This window comes from Chiloscyllium plagiosum, unplaced genomic scaffold (genome assembly GCF_037043375.1).
Source record: "Chiloscyllium plagiosum isolate Xiang-an unplaced genomic scaffold, Cpla_swu_hap1 HiC_scaffold_17, whole genome shotgun sequence".
NCBI classification, from domain to species: Eukaryota; Metazoa; Chordata; class Chondrichthyes; order Orectolobiformes; family Hemiscylliidae; genus Chiloscyllium; species Chiloscyllium plagiosum.
In genome coordinates this window covers 65,412,928-65,433,577 of record NW_028270155.1, presented here as the reverse complement: position 1 = coordinate 65,433,577, position 20,650 = coordinate 65,412,928, and the positions used below count along the sequence as shown (strand labels likewise).

Below are 20,650 nucleotides of genomic sequence, written 5' to 3'. Positions count from 1 at the left end.
TCACCCCTTATGGAGAGAAGATCCTGACTCTCATTGCCCTGAGCAGTGCCTGGTCGATTGTCGGAGTCTACCCTTGACTTCCTGTGCTGGGAACCGTTGGGCAAGTACTTGCTGACACCTACCACCTTCCCGGCTTTGTGTTTGCACTCAAAAGCAAGGTACTCTGGCAGCAACTTGAGCGAGGTACGTGTGGAAAGCCACATAAAAGCAAGGCAAGGCTGTGGAAGCCTGGGATGCTGTGGGCATTCGGATAGGGTGAAAGAGAGTTACAGAGTGACAAATTTCTCCAATAAGAGAAAAGCCCAGAGGTACAGCCTGGCCCAGTCCACCACACTTCCAGGTAGTGTATTGTCAAATAAACCACTTGCTTGTTCTCATATTGGATTTGTTTCTTTTGCAAATCACTTCTTAAAAAGATTTAATTTACAGGATGTGGGCGTTGTTGGCTGGGCCAGCATTTATTGCTCATGCCTAATTGTCCAGAGGTCAGTTAATGGTCAACCACATTGCTATGGGTCTGGAGTCACATGGAGACTAGACCAGGTAAGGATGGCACTAACCTTTCCTAATGGACATTCGTGAACCATGTTTTCTTCCAGACAATCAACAACGGCCATCATTCTACTCTTGCTTCCAGATATTTATTAAGCTCAAATTCAACCAGCTGCCATCGCAGGATTTGAACTTGGGTCCCCCGAACATTATCTGGGTTTCTGGATTACTAATGCAGGCACAATATCACTAAACTATTGTTTCCATCATTTCAAATTTGTGCATCTCATTCTTGATCCTTTTAAGAGAGTAAAAGAGAATTCTCTCCCAGGAAAACAGCCCCAGCTCTTCCAAACTATCTTCATAAATGAAGTTTCTCATCCATGGAAATATTCTTATAAATGTCCTGTGTAGTTTCACACCCTTCTTACAGTGTGGTGCCCAGAACTGTATGCAGTGCTTCAGCTGAGGTCAATCTAGTGCCTTATACCCTGCCCTTGTACTCTATGTCACTATTAATAAAGTCTAGAATACTGTATGCTTTTCGTTAACTGCTCTCCACCTGTCATGCATCTTTAATGATTGATGCACATATATGTCCAGGTCTCTCTGCTCCTGCGCACTTTTTAGAATAGTACCTTTTCTTTTGCACTCTTTCTCCATGTTATTTGCATCACCTCATACCTCTCTGCATCGAACCTCATCTGCCCATTCCATTAACTTCTCTATGTCTTTTTCAAGTTCTATGCTGCCCTCCTCGCACCTTTTGATGTTTCCCAAGTTTTGTATTGCCCGCAAACTAAAAACAAAATTGTCCACTTCATGGTAAATCTAGATCATTGACATACATCAAGGGTCCTGGTCTCAAATCCTGGGGGACTGCATTACAAAACCTTCCTATAGCCTGAGAGGTACCTATTTACCATTCTTCTGGTAAATGGCCATTTCCTATCTCTCAGCCATTTTTGATCTTGGATGCAGTGGCCCATGATGATGGCAGGGAAAGTGAATGAATCTGCTCTTGTAATCCCCAGGCAATAAATCCTGGCTAGCCAACGATGTCCATGTCCCTTGAATGAATTAAAAAAAAAACACCTTGGAAAATCTACTTACAGAGGCTTTCCAATCAGAAAAAGGTCTTTAATCGGATGGAAGGACATATGGACGTGCTGCTCCTCCAAATCACAGGCTGGTTCTTTCCTGTACTTGCTGCTGATTTGTTACTAATTGGTTTATTAGTAAACCAATGTGGGAGAGAACCGCATGGGATTGGAGAAACAGCAAACAGCTGGTAGGTTAAGGCCGTCGGTGAGGGGAAGCCAAGTTCCAAGAATGGGGGCAAGCAGGGGGTTGACAGCCTTGAACAAGGGTGTGGGGAAGAACAAGGACAAGCAGCTTTTGACTGTTGGCGGGGCAAGGTCTGAAGGTAGGAGGGACTGAGATTCAGGAGTGGAAAGCTGAGCCTAGGAAGGGATCAAGCCCTGTTGGTGGCAGAGCGGCCGACTGACTCTTTTGTGATAACAGCAGGGGAAAGAAGAGCTCCAAAAAATGTAGCAGATGAACGCTGTATCAATTGCTCTACTTAAATCTGAGAGTGAGGTCTGACATGCAGTTAAAAAGCTTAGTAATTTCCTGGTTAAAATCGTCCAGCTTTGTGCACATGGTAATGGAAACATATTAGCTATGACCTCACCAGTTTACAGAAGGTGCATTTAGGATGATCGTCTTTCTTGTGTAAAAGTACATAAGTTATTTTAAAAAAAGCTTTGCTTGCTACCTTATTTCAATTTACATACCATGGTGGCAAGGAATGAATCCTTTCCATGTGTGTTGTGGTTTTAAGTTTAATGGTGGTAATAACCATTGAGGAAAATGATGAATTCTTCTAACTCTGCTTCTGTGCAAGTCTAAGTACATCAACACAAGTATGGAAGATAATATAACTATCTAGATGGATTAGCAAATGAAAATGTAGCACCTAAAAATCGACAAACAGTCCTCAAGAAGAGCCCTTGCAAAAGAATTTTGTGCCTTACTATATCGCCTAATAAAGGAGTTAGTCAGAATGGAAAAGCAGCCCTGAAAACCAAAACCAGACAAATGTAAATCAAAAATTAGCCCTCAAGAGGAGCCCTTGAGAAGGAAGAAACATACCGTGCCTTTCTGTTTCTATATCTGATGCTCGCTCTTAAAATGTATTCACAGTTTACATAGTACATCAAGCTAGAGAAACAATACGCAGAATGCAAAAGGACTGAATGATGAAAGTAAGGAAGTGTTGTGACCATTATATAAGGCATTGGTGAGCCCACACCTGGAATATTATGGCCGTTTTTGGTCTCCTTACTTGGCGAAGGACGTGGTGGCACTGGAGGCAGTTCAGAGGAGGGTACCCAGGTTGATTCCAGGGATGAAAGGGCTGTCGGACAAGGAGTGGTTGCATAGCCTGGCCTTGTATTCATTGGAGTTCAGAAGAATGAGGGGGGATATGATTGAGGTATGTAAAATGCTAAAGGGGATCGATAAGGTGGATGTTGAAAAGATTTCCCCCTTGTGGGACAGTCTTGAACAAGAGATTGTAGATGTAGAGTGAGAGGGGATAGGTACAAAACTGAGATAAGGAGAAGTTACTTCCCCCAGAGGGTTGTGAATCTGTGGCGCTCACAGCCACAGAATGCACTGGAGGCAGAATCAACCAACAGATTCAAGAATGAAAAAGATGTGTTTCTGATGAAAAGTGGGAGAGAGGTGTGTGGGGTGGCAGGCAGGAAAGTGGGGTTAAGACCAGGATAAGATCAGCCTTGATCATGTTAAATGGCGGAGTGAGCTCAGAGGGCTGAATCGCCTACTCCTGCTCCTAATTCCTATGTTCCTATGATTCAAAGCACTTATTGATTTACATAAGAGGATGTGGAGGGGGGCTGGTGGGGTGGAAGGGGTGGGCAGGTTGGGTGGGAGGTTGTGGGTGGAGGAGTACAAACAGTGAGTATAACTTGCTGTCAAAATCTATTCCGGAAGTCTATTCCTTCCATCGGTCAGAACAAGGGCCTGAGTAGAACAATGTGGATAGAATGGGCTGATTGGCCAAATAATGTAATCTCATTTTTTGAGAATACAGTGTTGTCACTAATTTAGTTCAACCCTTTTTAATTAAGTTCTGAGAATGATATTATATTCAAGCAGGAGCCATTGCATTGAAGAGAATTCTAAGTAAGAATGACAATGCCCAACTCTGTGAGCGAGACTTCAAAAGGGAAAGATCCTGGTACAGCGGTGCCCTGCAAAGAGCTTAACACTCCTCCTGTATACAGGGCTGATACATTGTACAAAATTTCCATACGGCCTTATGTAATTACTCTGATGCATTGTGTGTGGCAGGCAGCGAACAGAAGCTCGCAGGAGATTAAATGGGTTATACTGTAATTGTATGTCATTATTTCATACACAATATCAGACAAGCCATCACAATTGAGATATTACCTTTTGAAATATTATAATTCTAAAACAGCACCAAAAACTCAATTAATATGATAATAATCCATTAGAATAAGATTTATGTGCTACATTATTATAATCCCCTGTGCTTCCCTCTTTTGAGCTGATGGAAGTGTAATCAGCTGGTCGAGTGTATGTTTTTGTTGAGGCTAGGAGGATTCCAATAGCCTGTGGAATATTTCAATTTTGTTTCAGGAAGCCCAGGGTGCAGCAAACAAAATAGCAACACATGCTGCCTTGCTGCAGCTTGCGCCATCTTGCTTCTTTTATCTCCTGTCATTCCATTTCCTCCTTGCAATCTCCCACTCACTTGTCTTTTTTGCCCTCACGTGCTGACTGCTTCCTTTGTGAATTATTTCTGCTGGATTTACAAACATTTTATTGAAACTGCATCGAATCCAAGCTCTCCATGCTTTCACACTGTTAACTTTGCTGGCTGTCGGTATTTATTACATACCCTCCTGGTGCACTTAGCTACCAACATACACAAAACCTACTTCACATCATTCAAAACAAAGGGAGTGAGGGCCTTTGAACAGGCCCTGAGCAGAGTGCAAAAGATAAATGTCCAAGGCTGCATCCATCAAACCATCTGGGAGCAGTTAGGGTTCAGAAATGGAAAGGTTCAACCTCATTTCATTAAACAGAGTCTATTCTTTAGCCCGAGGGAGTGGATTTTCATTGAAAGACTCTTTGTAGCAGTACTGAAGTGATCTCTTGGTGATGTTGAGCTATTAATAAACCACTCACTAATTTGCTGTGTCATCTCAATGCACAAGTTCAACAGTGTCTGGAACACAAATCTCCCGATTTCTAATGAGTTCACCTTGTTTGCCATCTTGAATTCGCTCATTCTTCCTGGGCTATTCCTGAACTGAGTACAGCCTGCCCGTGAGTAACTGAAGGACTGTCGCTTGTGACTAAAATCACTGTCCGACAGAACTCAAGGAGCTGACTGTGTTCAGCGAGTTGCAAAATGTGAGTAGAAATCAAGTTGGGGAGCCAATTCTGCCAAAGTGCCCTGGAACCCCCAGGAATGGAAGATTCATCTCCAGGATAGGGCTGTGAACATCACACGAGAATAAATATTGGGCCTTTTAAAATTAACTGTGTGCTGTTTTCATTGCTTTTCAACAATTTTGCTCATTTGTTACAAAGATATTGGAGATAAGAGAAAGATTGCTTCATTGAGAGTAAAACGAGCAATTTTCTCATTGATGAAGGAAGACTGTGCACCATGAGGTTAGTTTGAGTCATGGGGTAAGAGGGAATGTGATAAAACCCCCAGGTTATACCACCGGAGTTGGATCAAGAGAGGTGCGGTTATGCACAGGGCCAGTTGACAAGGCATCCAAAAGATATGGAGGATCAAGTGACTTGGAACGTGAACAGCATTGGTAACTGTAATACTGGAGATTGAAATTTCATGGAAAATTCTTCCTATTTAGCCAAGAAGTGAGAAATCTTTATTTTGTTCATGGCTGGCATTTCAACTTAGTTTTTAACAGTTGAATGGAATTAAACTACTCAGTTACTAAACCTATTATTTATGCCTAAGAAACACATGATAAATTGACCAATTAAGCAACGCTAATTTAATGAGTTTTGTTGTTCATTTCTACAGCCAGACATCAGCTGACACAGCCCCAAGTCCTTCTCATTGTTATCAACTGGATACGAACATAGAAGCAACACAAGGCCTGCCCAGTGTTCTAATGTAACTATTATATTGCAAGTGAAAGTCACCTTTTGCTTCTCGGAGATGGTTTTATTTATGTTGGTCTTGTTAACTCCGCAAGCATGTGCTATCCGTTGACTGACCTGGTTCAGTCCTTTCCAACTGGCTGCTGCTTGGGCCTGTGTTGCTCCCTTTTATCTGTTATTTCAAATGGGGGACTAAGTTCATGTTTAATTGTCATTTCTGTTTGCAGGGGAAGTCAATAGACGCCATCATTAATAAAGTACATGTTTATGATGCAGCAACCACACTCTCTACCTTGTCACTGTGTTGGGCTTCAAGTTCAAATTTCTTCATTACACCTCTGTACCTCCTTTTTCAAGGCCTCCTTTAATCACCTATCTTAACAATTCATGTCTCTGTCATTTTGACTGCTAACTCTCCTGTGAGGCGTGCGCCATTTTCCTGTGTTTAAGGTGCTGTATAAATGCAAGCTGTTACATTTTAAAAATTGTTGTTCTGTACCCACAACCACCCTCCTGCCCCCCCCGCCCCACCTTTTCAGGAACATGATTACAAACCCAGGATTCTTAAAATACTCCCAAAACACTGGAATTCAATTCTCAAGGAAAAAGAACATCCACATTATCAAGACAGTAAAACGCTTCCTATGGTACACAATGCCAAACTTGTAAACAACAGTGAACTGACCACTTTTCCAATCTACAACAGAGCCCCTCTGTTGGTAACTGGAGAGGGCTGCAGTCATGTCTATCATAGTTGAGAGGATTTCAAAGAACACAACAATCACTGAAGAGGATGAGGTTTGATCCGTTTTAGTTCTCTGCCAGAATGTGCCTAACTAACTCCTCAACACCCTCCATGTCATTTTCCAATTGCTCCTGGTCCTTGGTCTTTTGCCTGTATTGCATTATCTTTGTTTATAGCAGCTCCTGTCCTAAAGTTACCTTTGCCCATGTCCCATCGTTCTACTTTTGCTGTTTAATTTAAATAGCTTGCCTGTCTTGCTTAATTTAATAAGATCACCTCAAAAATGTCGCTTTCCAAGCCAGAAAGCCCAACCTTTCTCCAGGGTTTCCTCTTAATTGTGCTATCTTCTGCTAGCAATCAGCCCCAATGCTGGTCACACCACTGCCTCCAAGGTCAGAGTGTTTCTGTTGTGCATCATTCATCAGAACTGGAATCAGTACTCCAGAAGTGATTTAAACACAGTGAGGAAAATTTGATCATAGCTTCCTCCAAATTACCAAACCAGCTGTCAAATTCAATATTCCTTGATGGAGGTCATGTAGAATTATAAATTTCCTGGTTCTATTAAAAATCAGTGAGATATTTAGTCTTGTATGACCCAGCCTTCCATGGCATCAGCTTCAACAACAGTATCCCCAAGTATCCTTCTGCCTGTGACATCCCTGTTCAAATGACAATGGAAACACTACTAGATGCTCGTCATACAGTCATAGAGATGTACAGCATGGAAACAGACCCTTCGGTCCAACCCATCCATGCCGACCAGATATCTCAACCCAACCTAGTCCCACCTGCCAGCACCCGGCCCATATCCCTCCAAACCCTTCCTATTCATATACTCATCCAAATGCCTCTTAAATGTTGCAATTGTACCAACCTCCACCACATCCTTTGACAGCTCATTCCATACATGTACAACCCTCTGCGTGAAAAAGTTTCCCCTTAGGTGTCTTTTATATCTTTCCCCTCTCACCCTAAACTTATGCCCTCTAGTTCTTGACTCCCCGATCCCAGGGAAAAGACTTTGACTATTTATCCTATCCATGCCCCTCAATTTTGTAAAACTCTATAAGGTCACCCCTCAGCCTCCGACACTCCAAGGAAAACAGCCCCAGCCTGTTCAGCTGCTCCTTATAACTCAAATCCTCCAACCCTGGCAACATCCTTGTAAGTCTTTTCTGAACCCTTTCAAGTTTCACAACTTCTTTTCGATAGGAAGGAGACCAGAATTGCATGCAATATTCCAACAGTGGCCTAACCAATGTCCTGTACAGCCACAACATGACCTCCTAACTCCTGTACTCAGTACTCTGACCAATAAAGGAAAGCATACCAAACACCTTCTTCACTATCCTATCTACCTGTGACTCCACTTTCAAGGAGCTATGAACCTGCACTCCAAGGTCTCTTTGTTCGGCAACATTCCCTCGGACCTTACCATTAAGTGTATAGGTCCTGCTAAGATTTGCTTTCCCAAAATGCAGCACATCGCATTTATCTGAATTAAACTCCATTTGCCACTTCTCAGCCCATTGGCCCATCTGATCCAGATCCTGTTGTAATCTAAAGTAACCTTCGCTGCCCACTACACCTCCAATTTTGGTGTCGTCTACAAACTTACTAACTGTCCCTCTTATGTTCGCATCCAAATCATTTATGTAAATGACAAAACGTAGAGGACCCAGCACTGAACCTTGTGGCACTCCAATGGTCACAGGCCTCCAGTTTGAAAAACAATCCTCCACCACCACCCTCTGTCTTCTTTGAGTCGTATCCAGTTCTGTATCCAAATGGCTAGTTCTCCCTGTATTCCATGAGATCTAACCTTTTCAAACAGTCTCCCATGGGGAACCTTGTCGAACGCCTTACTGAAATCCATATAGATCACATCTACTGCTCTGTCCTCATCAATCTTCTTTGTTACTGCTTCAAAAAACTCAATCAAGTTTGTGAGACATGATTTCCCACGCACAAAGCCATGTCGACTATCCCTAATCAGTCCTTGCCTTTCCAAATACATGTACATCCTGTCCCTCAGGATTCCCTCCAACAACTTGCCCACCACTGAGGTCAGGCTCACCGGTCTATAGTTCTCTGGCTTGTCTTTCCCGCACTTCTTAAACAGTGGCACCACGTTTGCCAACCTGCAGTCTTCCAGCACCTCACCTGTGACTATTGATGATACAAATTTATTGGAAAACTCAATCTGCCTCTGGAACTTGCTGCAGATGGTGTAATCATCTGGAAATCCGTTCCTCATCCATTGAATTAAACTAGAGTGCAACACTTGTCATAAGTACAAAAACACTCAGTTCTATCATCCATTTAGCTGGGGACTTCAATCATTTTATCAGTTAACTAAGGGAGTGCTTCATTATTGGGAGTGCTGCCTTTTGAAGGGGGCAGTAAATTTAGGATCTATCTGTTCACAGGCCATGGCACTATTGTGAAGAGGAAAAGGGGAATTCTTCCAAGTGTCCTGATGAACATTTATCCCTCAAACAATACCATTAAATAGATTATATGTTTTTTTTTTCTCATCGCTAGTTGTGGAAAGGTTGCATTTTGCAGATTGCTTCTTCCAGCAGTGACTAAACTTCAGAAGTGCTTGAGTGGTAGTGACATACTATGTGATTGTTCAAGTTCCTACACAAATGATCAAAGAAAAAAGCACAGTATAGCACAGGAACAAGCCCTCTGGCCCACCAAGATTGCGCCAACACAGGATGCCTTTCAAAACCAAAAACCTTTTTTTTCCACACAGTCCATATCCCTCTATTCTGTGTCTATTCATATATCCGTCAAGATGCTTCTTAAACATTGCTATTGTATCCGCCCACACCACATGTAAGCCATTCTTTTCTGCTGCAGATCTCCTAGGTCTTTCTGCACTGTCAGTAACACAATAGAATATATTTGAGAGTTACAATGCCAGCTCGATTTAAGTTATGCCAGTGAATGACAAATATATGTTCACAGAATGTGCAGGTCAAGGGCAGACTCACACGGTCATATAATGATGCAGCCAGCACTTGCTGACGTTTGCAGGGCTAACCCCATCCCTGTTACACACACACAAAACACACGTGGGATGGAATGTATATTCTGGCTGAAAAGAACAATTCGCAACCCATAATAATTGAGGGAATCATGGAGCACAGCCAGCATATTCAGGTTGCTTGATCAATATTTGCTGACTGTTTGCTTTTCCTTCATTGACACCAAGCCAAAGAATTCCCCAGTCAACATTATTGTGGGCATATCTTCGTCACACCGCAAGAGTTCAAGGCAGCCCGCCACCACCAAAGGGCAATATAGTAAACTGCCAGCTTTTCCAATATTAAGAATAAGTAACCAGAAAGAGAAAAATTGTAAGAATGTTATTCTCATTAGAACATTTAATTGATATATTAGCTGGGTACAGTAGACCTTCATCCACATTTTTGGATTCATGGAGAGGATTGCATGATCAAGACAGGGAATGAGGTTGTCACTGGCTCGGCCAGTATTTATTGCTAATTGCCCAAGGGGCAGTTAAGAGTCAACCACATTGCTGTGGGTCTGGAGTCACATGTAGGCCAGATTGGATAAGGATGACAGTTTCCTTCCCTAAAAGACATTGGTGAACCAGATGGTTTTTTTTCAACATTTGATAATGGATTCATGGTCATCATCAGACTCTTAATTCTATATTTTAAAAAAATGAATTCAAATTTCAGCAGGGCATTTGAGCTTGGGTCCCCAGAACATCATCAGAGTCTGCAGATTAATAATCCAGTGATGATACTACCAGGCCTTCACCTCCCAGGCTATTTAAGCCAACGAGAACACCATATACATGGACTGTACAACAAATACACAAGCTACACAAATTCCATATGTACCGGCTGAATTAATCGTGGGCTCACTGACCCAGACCCACAGGTAGGAAAGTTCTTTGTGAGCAGGCTTGAAAAATGACTTTAATTGCCATGACTTCTGATAAAGGTCTCTATCAAAGACTTCTTTTCATCTGGAAGAATTTCAAAAACAACTTCTCCTCACATCACTTTCTTCAATTCCAAGATGTTCTGGGTATCACTGACAGACAGTGACTGGTACAATGTGGATGCTGGGTGCATGTTGCTTTGTGATTGGATATTTTTGTGCATATACTGACCACCAGCATTTCTTCCAGATCATTATGGAATGGATGAGTGCAATAAATGTTTCACATAAGATAAAGAAGGACTGCATTTAAATAGCACCTTTTATGAGCACTGAATACCTCAAAGGACGTGACAATGAAGTAATTCTGAAGTGTAGTGGTCACTGTTGTAAAGTAAGTGATGCAGCATCTGATAACACACAGTTAAATTCCTACACACAGCAAAGTGGCAATGACCACATAATTGATTGAGAGATTCTAGTCAAGCGGTAGTTATTGATACTGAGGAGAACTCCTCTGGTTTGGTTTGAAATAGTGGGATCCATGGGATCTTTAATAGGCACCTACGGTTGACAAGCCGTTTGTTTAACCTCCCAATTGAAAGGGTGGCACCTCAAACAGTACAGCCCCGGAGTGTTATCCTTGAGTTTGTGCTCGAGTTCCAAAGTGCAACATGCATCCTCCCAAACTTTTACTTCAGAGACGAGGTGCTACCAACGTAAGCCATGGCAGACACATAGGATCATTGAGAACTGACAAATGATAAGGACAGACTGGATAGGGCAGGACAGTGATGACTGACATGACGTGAAATGATATGGTTGACTTGCCAGAAACTGGAACCCCACAATGACGACCTCCAGTTTTCCTCCTGGCTACTGCTGATCTCCTGATTGGGGAGGACTGACAGCTAATCAATGATGTGTTGCAAGGAATCCTGTTTATTGACACTGTGTAGTGATTGGAAGGAGGTCAGCCAAATGATCCTCATAAAATGAGTTCGCTGATTGGACCAGGCTAACAGCCCCAATCAGGGAGCCCTGGATGATAGATACCAACATGAGGGTCAGAGGCTCTGTTCACTATGGGAGATGGCTCTGAGGGAACTGATCCAGTATCAAGGTATCACCATGTGTAAATAAAGGGTGACCTGGTGATGGGATACCAGCCTCTGTAGAGTTATTTCAGTGGTGATGACAGTGGGATTAATGATGTAACCATGGAAAAGCACCTACTTGTAGAAGCCCAACTGCACTTCAAACAGGCACTACAACTGGCTTCACCATTGGAAAATACAGCAAGTGGAGCATATGAGTTGCAGGGTTTTTCAATTGAAGTGGACACCCTCACCAGTCTGATTGAGCTTGGGCAACACCACTTGAAAGAAGACAATTTGCAAAGCCACACTCAGGGACAGATCCTGAACAGGTCAGCCGATAGCAAGACTCCAAAACAAAGCAAGCCTTGGTCAAACAGTGAAAGTTTCCTTCAGGAAACAGGCCGGCAAACCATTGTAGTTGCTGCTGCTGCTATATGGACTCAAGACAGTAAAAGAGTTCCACTAGACCTAAATTGAATTAGTGAGTTCATAGGCCAGTATTGAGAAGAGTGCACACCCTGGCAAGTCCACTTATATTGGATGGAACATTTAAACTGCTTAGCAACATCCACATGGGAACCAATCGAAATAAACACTGGGTTAAACGGTCATCCGGTTTGAATGGAGGTGGTTACTGGTGCAGCTATTTCAGTGATCGCAGAACTAGTCTTTAACAAAATTTGAGGAGAAAGTGAGGTCTGCAGATGCTGGAGATCAGAGCTGGAAATGTGTTGCTGGAAAAGCGCAGCAGGTCAGGCAGCATCCAGGGAACAGGAGAATCGATGTTTCGGGCATAAGCCCTTCTTCAGGAATGAGGAAAGTTTGTCCAGCAGGCTAAGATAAAAGGTAGGGAGGAGGGCCTTGGGGGAGCGGCGTCGGAAATGTGATAGGTGGAAAGAGGTCAAGGTGAGGGTGATAGGTCAGACTGGGGTGGGGGCGGAGAGGTCGGGAAGAAGATTGCAGGTTAGGAAGGCGGTGCTGAATTCGATGGATTTGACTGAGACAGGGTGGGGGGAGGGGAAATGAGGAAACTGGTGAAATCCGAGTTTAACAAAATTTGCTCTGGACTCCAACCACTCGATTTGCACAAGACCTCAGCTACACTGAGAACCTATACTGGGGAACATTTATAGATTAAAGGTATGACTTTAGTTTCAGTCTTTTATGAGAGGCAGCTCGTTCAGTTACCATTGATTGTGGTAAAAGGCTTGGACCCAAGCTTGATGGGGCAAAATTGGTTGAGGGAGTTTCAGCTTGATTGGCTCCACACATTTTTAGTGAAGTCCTAATTAAATACCCAGAAGGTCGAGGGACTATCAAAGGAGCCAAGGCCACCTTGCACATTGACCAGGAAGAAAACCACAATTCTGCAAGGCAAATGGCACTGGGCAGGCCTTACGGGCAGAAGTAGAGGCAGAAACCAGGAGGCTGGAAAGTGAAGGGAACATCAAACCAGTCCTGTTTGCAGAATGAGTAATACCGGTCATATCGATTGTGAAGTCTGATGGGTCAGTTTGTCTTTGTGGGGATTTTAAACAAACAGCAAACTACTTTTTGTAGCTGAATAAATACCCAATCCTTTGCATTGAGGATTTATATGCAAAGTTGGAAGGGTGGGGGGTTACTGTTTTTCACGAACTGGACGTGAGCAATGCATATTTGCATTTGTGTTTTGATGTGGTTTCCCAGAATTATGCTACAATTAGTACCCATAAAGGTTTGTACCAATATACAAGATGATGGAAAATATTTCACAAAGTCTACCCCTGGTCACCATTTATTTAGGTAATTTGCTAATAACAGGGAAGATCAATAAGGAGCACTTAGAGAGAACTTGGACACAGTCCTTAGGTGTTTCTCCCAGGCGGGTGGATGCCTTAGAAGGGAAAACTCTGCGTTCCAGACAGCCCAAGTGACCTACATGGGCCACAGAGTTGACAAGATTGGGTTATACCCATTGGAAGGTAAAGTGAGGGTGATCAAAGGTGCTCCAGCTCCCATGTCTATACTGGAGCTTAGGTCTTTGCTTGGGCTGGTGAGTTATTACATAAAGTTCATATATAACCTGGCATCTTTGCATCAAAAAAGGGTCAACCTTGGAAATGGTTGTGTAGCCAATCCATAGATTTTAAGGAAGTGAAGAAGCAGCTGTTATCCTCTAAGGTGTTGGCACACTATGATCTCAAGTGAGATCTAGTATTGACATGCAAACCCTCCCCATACAGCATCAGGGTAGCATTAGCTCATAGCTGGTCCAATGCACAGGAACACCCAATAGCGAATGTATTCAGGACTTTGGTTAATGCAGAGCATAACTACGTCCAGATAGAGAAGCAAAGTTTAGCAATCATGCTTGGAGTCAGGAAGTTCCACCAATACCTTTATGGATGTAACTTTGTAGTAATAACAGACAACAGATTCCCCAGCTAGGTCTGTTTAAAGAGGACAAGGCAGTGCCGCCCATAGCTTCAGGTTGAATTCAGTGGTGTCAGTTCAAGTTGGAACACCGTCCGGGAGGCCAGGTAGTGAACGCGGACACCTGAACTGCCTCCCACTGTCAGATACACCCCCGGTGGTACCACCACTGGAAGAGTCTGTAATGGTTTTACATTTTCTGGACACAATTCCAGACAGCTGACAATATCAGACTGTGGATGCAGAAAGATCTTTGGACCTTATAGACTATGATTTCCCTGATTGGACCAGATCAATAGCCCCAATCAGGGGATTCCTGGCTGCCAGATATAAACAAGAGGGTCAGAGGTTCTGTTCACTCTGAGAGCTGGCTCTAAGGGAGTTAGATCAGTGTCAAGGGCTTTCCACATATAAATAAAAGGTGACTTGATGATGGGATGCTGGTCTCTGTGGAGCAAGCACATCTGTTCCATTATTTCACTCAGTAAGTAAAGCAGAAGCAGGAGGCTCCTACAATGCGATTATTTCAAAAACAGACTCTTACAGTATATGTGAACACCCATCATTCCTGGAATAATTCCTCAAAGTTGCCTTGTACAATTGCTAAATCCTTCGAGGTGAGGTCTGATAGGTGGAAAAATCGAGTGAGGGTGGCGCTGCAGTGCTCAGGCTCTGTCACTAGAGGTCCCCACAGTATGAGTATGACCAGCCAGCAGCATCTAGTGACAGAAGCCGGAAACTGCAGGGTAGAGCTGGAGTCTGATTCAACCCCAGAAACTGATTCTTTGGTTGTTCTGGAGCCTCCCAGTTTTGTCATGCCTCAAGGCTACAAAGGATCTTGTGGTTCACTGGAATGGCTTCTAAACTCAGACATTGTTGTCTTTCACTTATTCTTCAATCACTGCTCCTTTTGACAACTGCTCACAACTCTGCCAGTTTCACCCATTCACCAGACTTTGTAAAGCTGGTAAATCTAAGGCCCCAATGACCCCATCTCGCCATTTTTAATTTTCCCTGATTTCAGACTTTGCCATTTTCTCAGGATGTTGGATTTAGCTTTACCGCACCATATGGGATCTCTGAGGTTCTTTCTCAAACCTTGTGCAGAACATCCCGTTTGTTCAGTGATTTTGAACGTTCACAGTTTCCAACAAACTTGGATGAATTTCAAATAACACATGTACTGTGCGGCCGCAAAGGCCGGCACAGATTCCTTACACACTCTGGTCATCACCAACTTCCATTTGGTTCCAATTCTGTACATCGGAATGAACCAATTTCTTATCCACTTCAGAGGTTTCCCTTCTCTCCATAATCTAATTTTGTCGGCCAATCGACTGTATTCCAGTTAGATTAAGGGCTGAACAGACCAGTCCTCAGACTCTGTGGGCTGAGCTCCTGAATGTTACACCCACAACTACCATGTATAATGGTCACTGGCAAGGCTCTCAGGATGGGATGGGCATCCCTATTCCCATGAGGCAGGTGGGTGCAAATACCTCCCAATCTGCCAGTAAATGTGCTTCCTGCACTCCCCCCCCCACACCGTCAACAAGAGTTTGAGCAAATTTCCCACCATAGGATCTTTGTCTTTTGTTTTAAAGATCATTCACAAAGCTCCAATGCCTGGATTCCTCACCATTCCCACACTCCAGCTATGGAGCATCTATGTGGGCTTCTTTGCCTCACTGAGGTCCCTCCAATGTCAACATTCTGCCCTTGGCCCCGTTCCCAGCCTGCCATCTGCCTTCTAAAAGGGTGGGAAAAAGACACAAAATCTTCTCGAGGGTGACTAAGTCTTTATTGAGTCTCTGGTCTTATGGCTGGTCTACTGCCAGTATTCTTGTTGGAGGATGGGCAAATGCCTGAGGCGGTGGTGTTTGCTGACTCTCCCTATCCACCTGATTCTTCATCTCCTCAAAAACGTCAACTCAACACACTTGACCTCTATCCCACACAACCACAATGACTTTCTAAGTATCTCCATGTTTCATTATTGCCTTCTTCAGATCTGTTTAATTTGCACAATGTATCTTCGATCTAGTCGATCCAAGGTTCTATTCATTAGCTCACTATCATTGCATTTGCCATTTTCTAATCCTTAAGCAACAGATGGATATATCCAATTGTCTCTCATTAACAGAAAGAGATGCCCATGGCCCTTAGGAGACTATGGCTAAATATTTCCTTCCTATTTTTGTTTCTGATGAAGCTTTAAAATATCTGCCAGCACCTGGCAGTTTCTATTAGCTATTTTCCCAAATACGTAGTGTGCTGTCTGTCATGGCCAGGTATTACATTTTAATTCAGTGCCTTCAGGCTTTAGCACCTGACGGTGGGTTCTCACAGCTGGTTGGCCACTGAAATATATTTAATCGCCAGCTAATGCCACTTAGCCTAGTACTTCCTGTGACACCCTGCTCAAAGATGAACCCTCTGTGTACAATCTATTTGGTTGCGTACTTACTATTGTGCAGAGTCATTAAGCTGGTATTCACGGGAACGGCTGAAGCATTCCACCATCCCAGAATCTGTCCAAAGTCGCTTCATGGCAGACAGCAGCTCCGGAGAGAATGGCTCCGTATCCTCCATTCGACTCACTACGTCACACACCATTTTAGCATCAGCCTGTGGGGAATGAGAAGATGTATCAGAACGAGACAGCAACAAGCCAGTCACATCATACCAAAGGACTGCCATGAGCCAATCACGTTATGGCAAAAGACAGCCGGAAGTCCATCAGCTCAATGCAAGAGGCAATGACGACGGATCCTGACATTGAAGGCCATGGCCTCGCCAGTGATGACAACTCTGCAACACCCTTCTCTCTGTCTCTCTCTCTCATCTCTCACAATGGCAAACGCACACATACACACACTTTGCAGCCAATTAGTGGGAGAGGTACAGGATTATGATCCAAAACAGGATTCCGGGAACAGTGATGCTGAGGTCAACTGCTGGGCTGCTGATTCAACCCTTAGGACCTGCTCGTCCCCAAGGCTTAACAACTACCTCGGGTTGTAGTTTATTCAGCGAACCTTTATTCACTCAGGGTTTAAATTGATTATTGGAACAATGTTGGAGGATTCACGACCACCTCCAGAAATTTTACATCCTTCCTTATTGTAATTTTGCTAAGTTTGCCTCTCCCTTCCACTTCCTGACTTCGAATAATTTTTGTATCCAGAACAAAGTAGTCTGCCTGATTGATACCCATCCATGTCCTAAACATCAATTCCCCCACCACTGGTGCACAGTGCCAACAGTGTGTACTATATGGAGGACGTACTGCAGCAATCACCAAGGCTTCTTCAACAGCTACTTCTAAACCACCCTGGAAGGACAAGGCAGGAGATGCACTGGAACACCACTGTTGCACATCTAATATCCAGTTAGTGAAGGAAGAATCCAAAGCCAGTCTCTATTTGAGGTATATTTATTTAGAGTGAAACATTACAAGCATTTTATCTCCAGACTCCACTCAACTCCTATGCCAGTGTCTGTTTACATGCTCAAGTAACCACTCACCCAACATCCTCCTTGTGTACTTAACCTCAATTGATGCAACGAACCAACAAATTTCCCTCCAAGGCATGTGTCATTCTTTGTTGGAACTATAACACTGCAGGTGCACCTAGCGCTGCTCAACAGCAGCCCTCACCCTTCAGTTCTCATGACATTATTGTTGCTAGTGTCCCAACTTTTTCATTCATCCATTTTTCATCACCATTTAGATTATAACAATTCACTGTGTGAAGATGAATAGTCATCTCCACCTGGTTTCTTTGGTTACCAACCCTCTTGTCAACGTAAATAATTTTTTCTCCAATTATTCTGAACAATACTTTCTCTTAACCTTCTCTGCTCCAAGGAGGGAGATGCAAGCCTTTCTTTCATCTCTCCACATAAGGTTCACAGATATTGCTTTCTGCAGTGAGGCCAGTTGAGTGCAATATCAAGTGCTCTGCACTTCATACTAAAAATGGCTCTGTGATTTGACATAGTTCTTTCCTTCTTTCCCTGCTCTTACAGGGTCAAAATGCACCAAAGGCCTAAGTCTGGTAGACTTCCGAAAGTGGATAGTAAGGGAGGCCAATTCTCATAAGTGATGTAAGGTTTCAGAGAAGTGCTATAAAGGAGAAAAAGGCACAGAGATGGAGCAACTCAGGAAGAGATCTCCAGGATGTAGGGCCTAGGCAGCTGAAGGCTGACATTGGAATATTTAAAATGAGGTTGCCCCAGAGGCCAGAATAGAACTACACACGAGTTCTGAAGGTTACAGAGTTAGGGAGGAGCAAGAACAAGGAGCCATTTAAAAACGATAATCATAATTTTAAAATTATGCGGAACAAGAAACAATGTAGATCAGAATAATGTAAAGTCATTGAGAACAGGGATGACAGGGTGAATAGGATTTTGTGCAAATTAATGCAATAGGGCTGCTACCATACATGTAGATGCAGCCAGAGTCACCAGCTAGGCATGACAAAACAGGATGCAGGAAATGTCTGCATATGTGCAGTAGTGATATCACTACGTTCCACGTGCAGTGATGATATCGCTGTGTTCCACATGCAGTAACATCACCATGTTCCACATACAATGACATCGCCATGTTCCACGTGCAGTGACATCACCATGTTCCACATACAATGACATCGCCATGTTCCACGTGCAGTGACATCACTATGTTCCACATACAATGACATTGCCATGTTCCACGTGCAGTGACATCACCATGTTCCATGTTCAGTGATGACGCCACCGTGTTCCACGTGCAGTGACAATGTCACCATGTTCCATGTGCAGTGACAATGTCACCGTGTTCCACGTGCAGTGATGCCACCGTGTTCCATGTGCAGTGACATCACCGTGTTCCATGTGCAGTGACATCACCGTGTTCCATGTGCAGTGATGTCACTGTGTGCCACATACAGTGACAATGTCACTGTGTTCCAAGTGCAGTCATGACATCACTGAGTTCCATGTGCAGTGATGACATCAGCAACATGACAAAGAGACTGGGGCCCCTTGGGAGTGGATCAAAAGATAGGAACGGGTGTGGGGTGAGACCTGCACTGAACAAAGATGAACTTTAAAATCAGATAAAGACTTTTTATTGTGTCATACAAGTGTCTATTTCACACCCAGGCAGCTGCTTCACATTGCTTAAAAATGACCCCAGCTTTTTTCCTGCTCTTATGTCAATTGGAGGTGAATATATACAATACACTGCTACTGGAGAATGCGATACTTGCTGGGAGTGCAATGAAACTGTCCAACCTGGAGCCAAGTGCTACTCCAACTCAATTTTGAAAACAGACATTGTTTTGGCCTTGACTGATTTCTGTGGTAGAGAATTCCACAGGCTCATCACTTTCTGGGCAAAGACATTTCCTCTCATCTCAGTCCTAAATGATTTACCCTGTATCCTAAGACTGTAATCCCAGTTCCGGATTTCCTGGCCATCAGGAACATCCTTCCTGTGTTTACCATGCCTCGTCCTGTTAGAATTTTATAGGCTTGTATGAGATTCCCCCTTATTGCTCTAAACATCAGTGAATATAATCCTAATTGATTCAACCTCATTTGCCAGTCCAGCCAAATTAGGAATCAGTTTGGCAAACATTTGCTGCACTCCCTCCATAGCAACAACATCTTTCCTCTGATAAGGAGACCAAAATTGCACACAATATTTCAGGTGTGATCTCACTAAGGCCCTGTATAATTGTGCAAGACATCCCTTTTCCTGTACTCAAATACCCTCACAATAAAGGCCAACATACCATTTGCCTTCTTGACAGCCTATGGTACCTGCTAGCTTATCTTCAGTGACTGGTGTACAAGGATGCCCATGTCTAGTTGCATATTTCCATCACTCAGTTTACAGCCATTCAGATAATAATCTGTCTTCCTGTTTCTCCTATCAAAGTGCATAACCTCATATTTTTCACATGATATTTTATCTGCCTTGCATATGGCCACTCACTCAGCCTGTCTAAATCACACTGCAACATCTCTGCTTGAGTCTCACAGCTCACCCTCCCGTCCAGCTTTGTGTCATCTGTAAATATGGAGAAATTACGTTTAGTTCCCTCAATTAAATCATTAACATATCGTGAATAGTTGGGATCCAAGCACTGATCTCTGCGGTACACCACTGGTCACTGTCCATACCCACATCCTCAGCTCCGTCCACAGTGACACCCTCAGCTCTATCTGCACTGACATGTACACAGAGGAACCTCGATTATCCGGCATTCTATTATCCAAATTTCGGATTATCTGGACAAGATTGCAAGGTCCCGATGCTTGGCTAAACTGTGTTATCCGACATTCGATTGTCCGGATAAAATACCCCAGCCCGTGTCGTTCGGGTGATCGAGGTTCCTCTGTACATGTACACGGTTTGAGTGAAGACTGAGAATGAAACTGGAGAGAGGTGGAGCAGACAAGGGTGACTTATGATTTGAGAAGAATTTAATACCACATCACTGCTCCTCATTAATGTCAAACAGAGGCTCGTAATTTCACAAAATTTCAAACATTAAGTATCCAAAAAGTGACATATACTGGAACAATCAAACAGTCAATCATGACAATATAAGTTATAAATTATCTGTTACAGAATGGAAAGAATATGGTGTGTGGGTTATTTCATACAGTCTTAAACAAACTGAAGTGATGGCAAATTATGTTGAGGGGAGTCCATCTAATATCAGAAAGGCAGCAAAGTACTGGGAAAACTTAAGAAGCGTTAGAGAATGCTAAG

The 20,650-nt window shown here is 43.3% G+C and overlaps 1 protein-coding gene across 2 annotated transcripts in view; it reads right to left on the bottom strand.

Annotated features, from left to right (window-relative positions):
* The window catches only part of gnao1a (guanine nucleotide binding protein (G protein), alpha activating activity polypeptide O, a), a 232,916-nt gene that overhangs the window by 41,242 nt on the left and 171,024 nt on the right, over positions 1-20,650 (bottom strand). For both annotated transcript variants that reach the window (XM_043707217.2, XM_043707218.2), the window contains exon 4: positions 16,346-16,506. In XM_043707217.2, coding sequence (XP_043563152.1) covers positions 16,346-16,506 — 161 coding nt within the window. The remainder of the gene's footprint in view (positions 1-16,345; positions 16,507-20,650) is intronic.